The sequence below is a fragment of the Echinops telfairi genome, unplaced genomic scaffold, assembly GCF_000313985.2.
Source record: "Echinops telfairi isolate 266 unplaced genomic scaffold, ASM31398v2 ScPeMD7_2565;HRSCAF=3150, whole genome shotgun sequence".
Classification (NCBI taxonomy): Eukaryota; Metazoa; Chordata; class Mammalia; order Afrosoricida; family Tenrecidae; genus Echinops; species Echinops telfairi.
Genome location: NW_022106463.1, coordinates 6,167,207 through 6,168,554, shown reverse-complemented (window position 1 = coordinate 6,168,554; position 1,348 = coordinate 6,167,207). Strand labels below are relative to the sequence as shown.

At 62.6% G+C, this 1,348-nt stretch overlaps 1 protein-coding gene across 1 annotated transcript in view; it reads right to left on the bottom strand.

Annotated features, from left to right (window-relative positions):
• Positions 1-1,149, bottom strand: part of UBL3 (ubiquitin like 3) — a 158,633-nt gene extending 157,484 nt beyond the window's left edge. The window contains exon 1 of the mRNA XM_045293988.1: positions 834-1,149. Coding sequence (XP_045149923.1) covers positions 834-860 — 27 coding nt within the window. The 5' untranslated portion in view covers positions 861-1,149. The remainder of the gene's footprint in view (positions 1-833) is intronic.
• Positions 1,150-1,348: the final 199 nt, after the last annotated feature.

Sequence of the window (1,348 nt, the reverse complement as noted above, 5' to 3'; positions counted from 1 at the left end):
CAACTCCTGCCCGCACGCGATTAATTCGTCTTCCTGCTGAGCACATTCTGTTGGTCCTCGCGGCGGCAACTGGGGGTCGTTTCACACGTTCACGGTCAGCCGCCACCTGCACCTCCACCAGCAAATAAGAGGCCACAAACAAGGGGTCTGTTTCGCGTCCAGCCAGGCGCCCACAGAGACGCGCTAACTGCGCATGAAAAGTCGCACGCCTAGCCGGAAAAGTCCTGATATTGGCGAAAAAGACCAAACGGGAGGGCCGTCTCCATCCCTGAAACCTCCACCCCGTCGTACTGCTTCCCGGGCCGCCCTGGCTCGCCCAGCGATCGATCCAAAGGCACCCCACCGTCGTACGCAGTCCAAGTGGACTTCTTCTTAAAGGGCCACCCTGTTCTGGACAATAGGTCCCGGCACCGGGCGTCCCCGCTCCCCTCCCCCTCTGCGTCGGGGGCTCCGGGGCGCACCCCGTGTCACGGACGTTTGTTTCCCAGGCATTGAGATCTTCTAGGGCTCCGCTCGGAGCTCCCCGGCCCCGATGTCCCCCCACTCCTCCCCGGCCTCGGCCCGAGGACACCCAAACCCCGGCCAAGTGTGAACGACCTGCTTTCAAAACAACAAAAACAGAACACACTCACACACACACACGCTTACATGCACACATACAAAAGCGGTACTTTTCGGAAAGAGGGAAACCAGAAGCGCCCACTTCTCCAAATCTCCCCCCGCCCGGCGGCTCCCCCACCGTCCCCTCCACTTCTACCCCGCAAACCTGCACCCCATCAGCACGGGATTGGAAAACGCCGAATTCAAGCCTGCCAGCGCGTCTCGTCTCTTACCATATCCGCCGGGACACTGCTGGACATCTTGCCGTTTGGTGGAGACTCCGATGTCCACGTCCAAAAAAACCCCACAAAACAACAAAAATTTTAAAAAACCCCACAGAGGCAGAAATCGTCACGCTCCGAAGGGAAACCTTCCCGAGGGCCAGGCGTCCGTGCTGGGCTTCTCCCCCAAACACCCAAGTTGTTCTGGAAGGCCAGTGGCGGCGCGGGGCCGAGGTGCGCACGAGCGAGGGGACAGTCCCCAGGCGCCGGGTCCGGCCGGAGCAGGAGGAGCAGGAGAGTCGCGGGAGGGCAGCGGCAGCCCCGTCGCCGTCGTCGCCGTCGTGGTCAAGTGCAGCCGCAGCCTCAGGAGCGGCCGCGCCAGGTGGACCCCGCCGAGTGACACACGGGCATGGAGCGGGTGGGAGGGGGTGACATCCGCCTTCCTCCTTCCCCAGCCCCGGCGATGATTCACGGTCGCTGCCGAGTCAAGTCCTCATTAAGCAGGAGGAAGATGCCCGGCGTCCGAG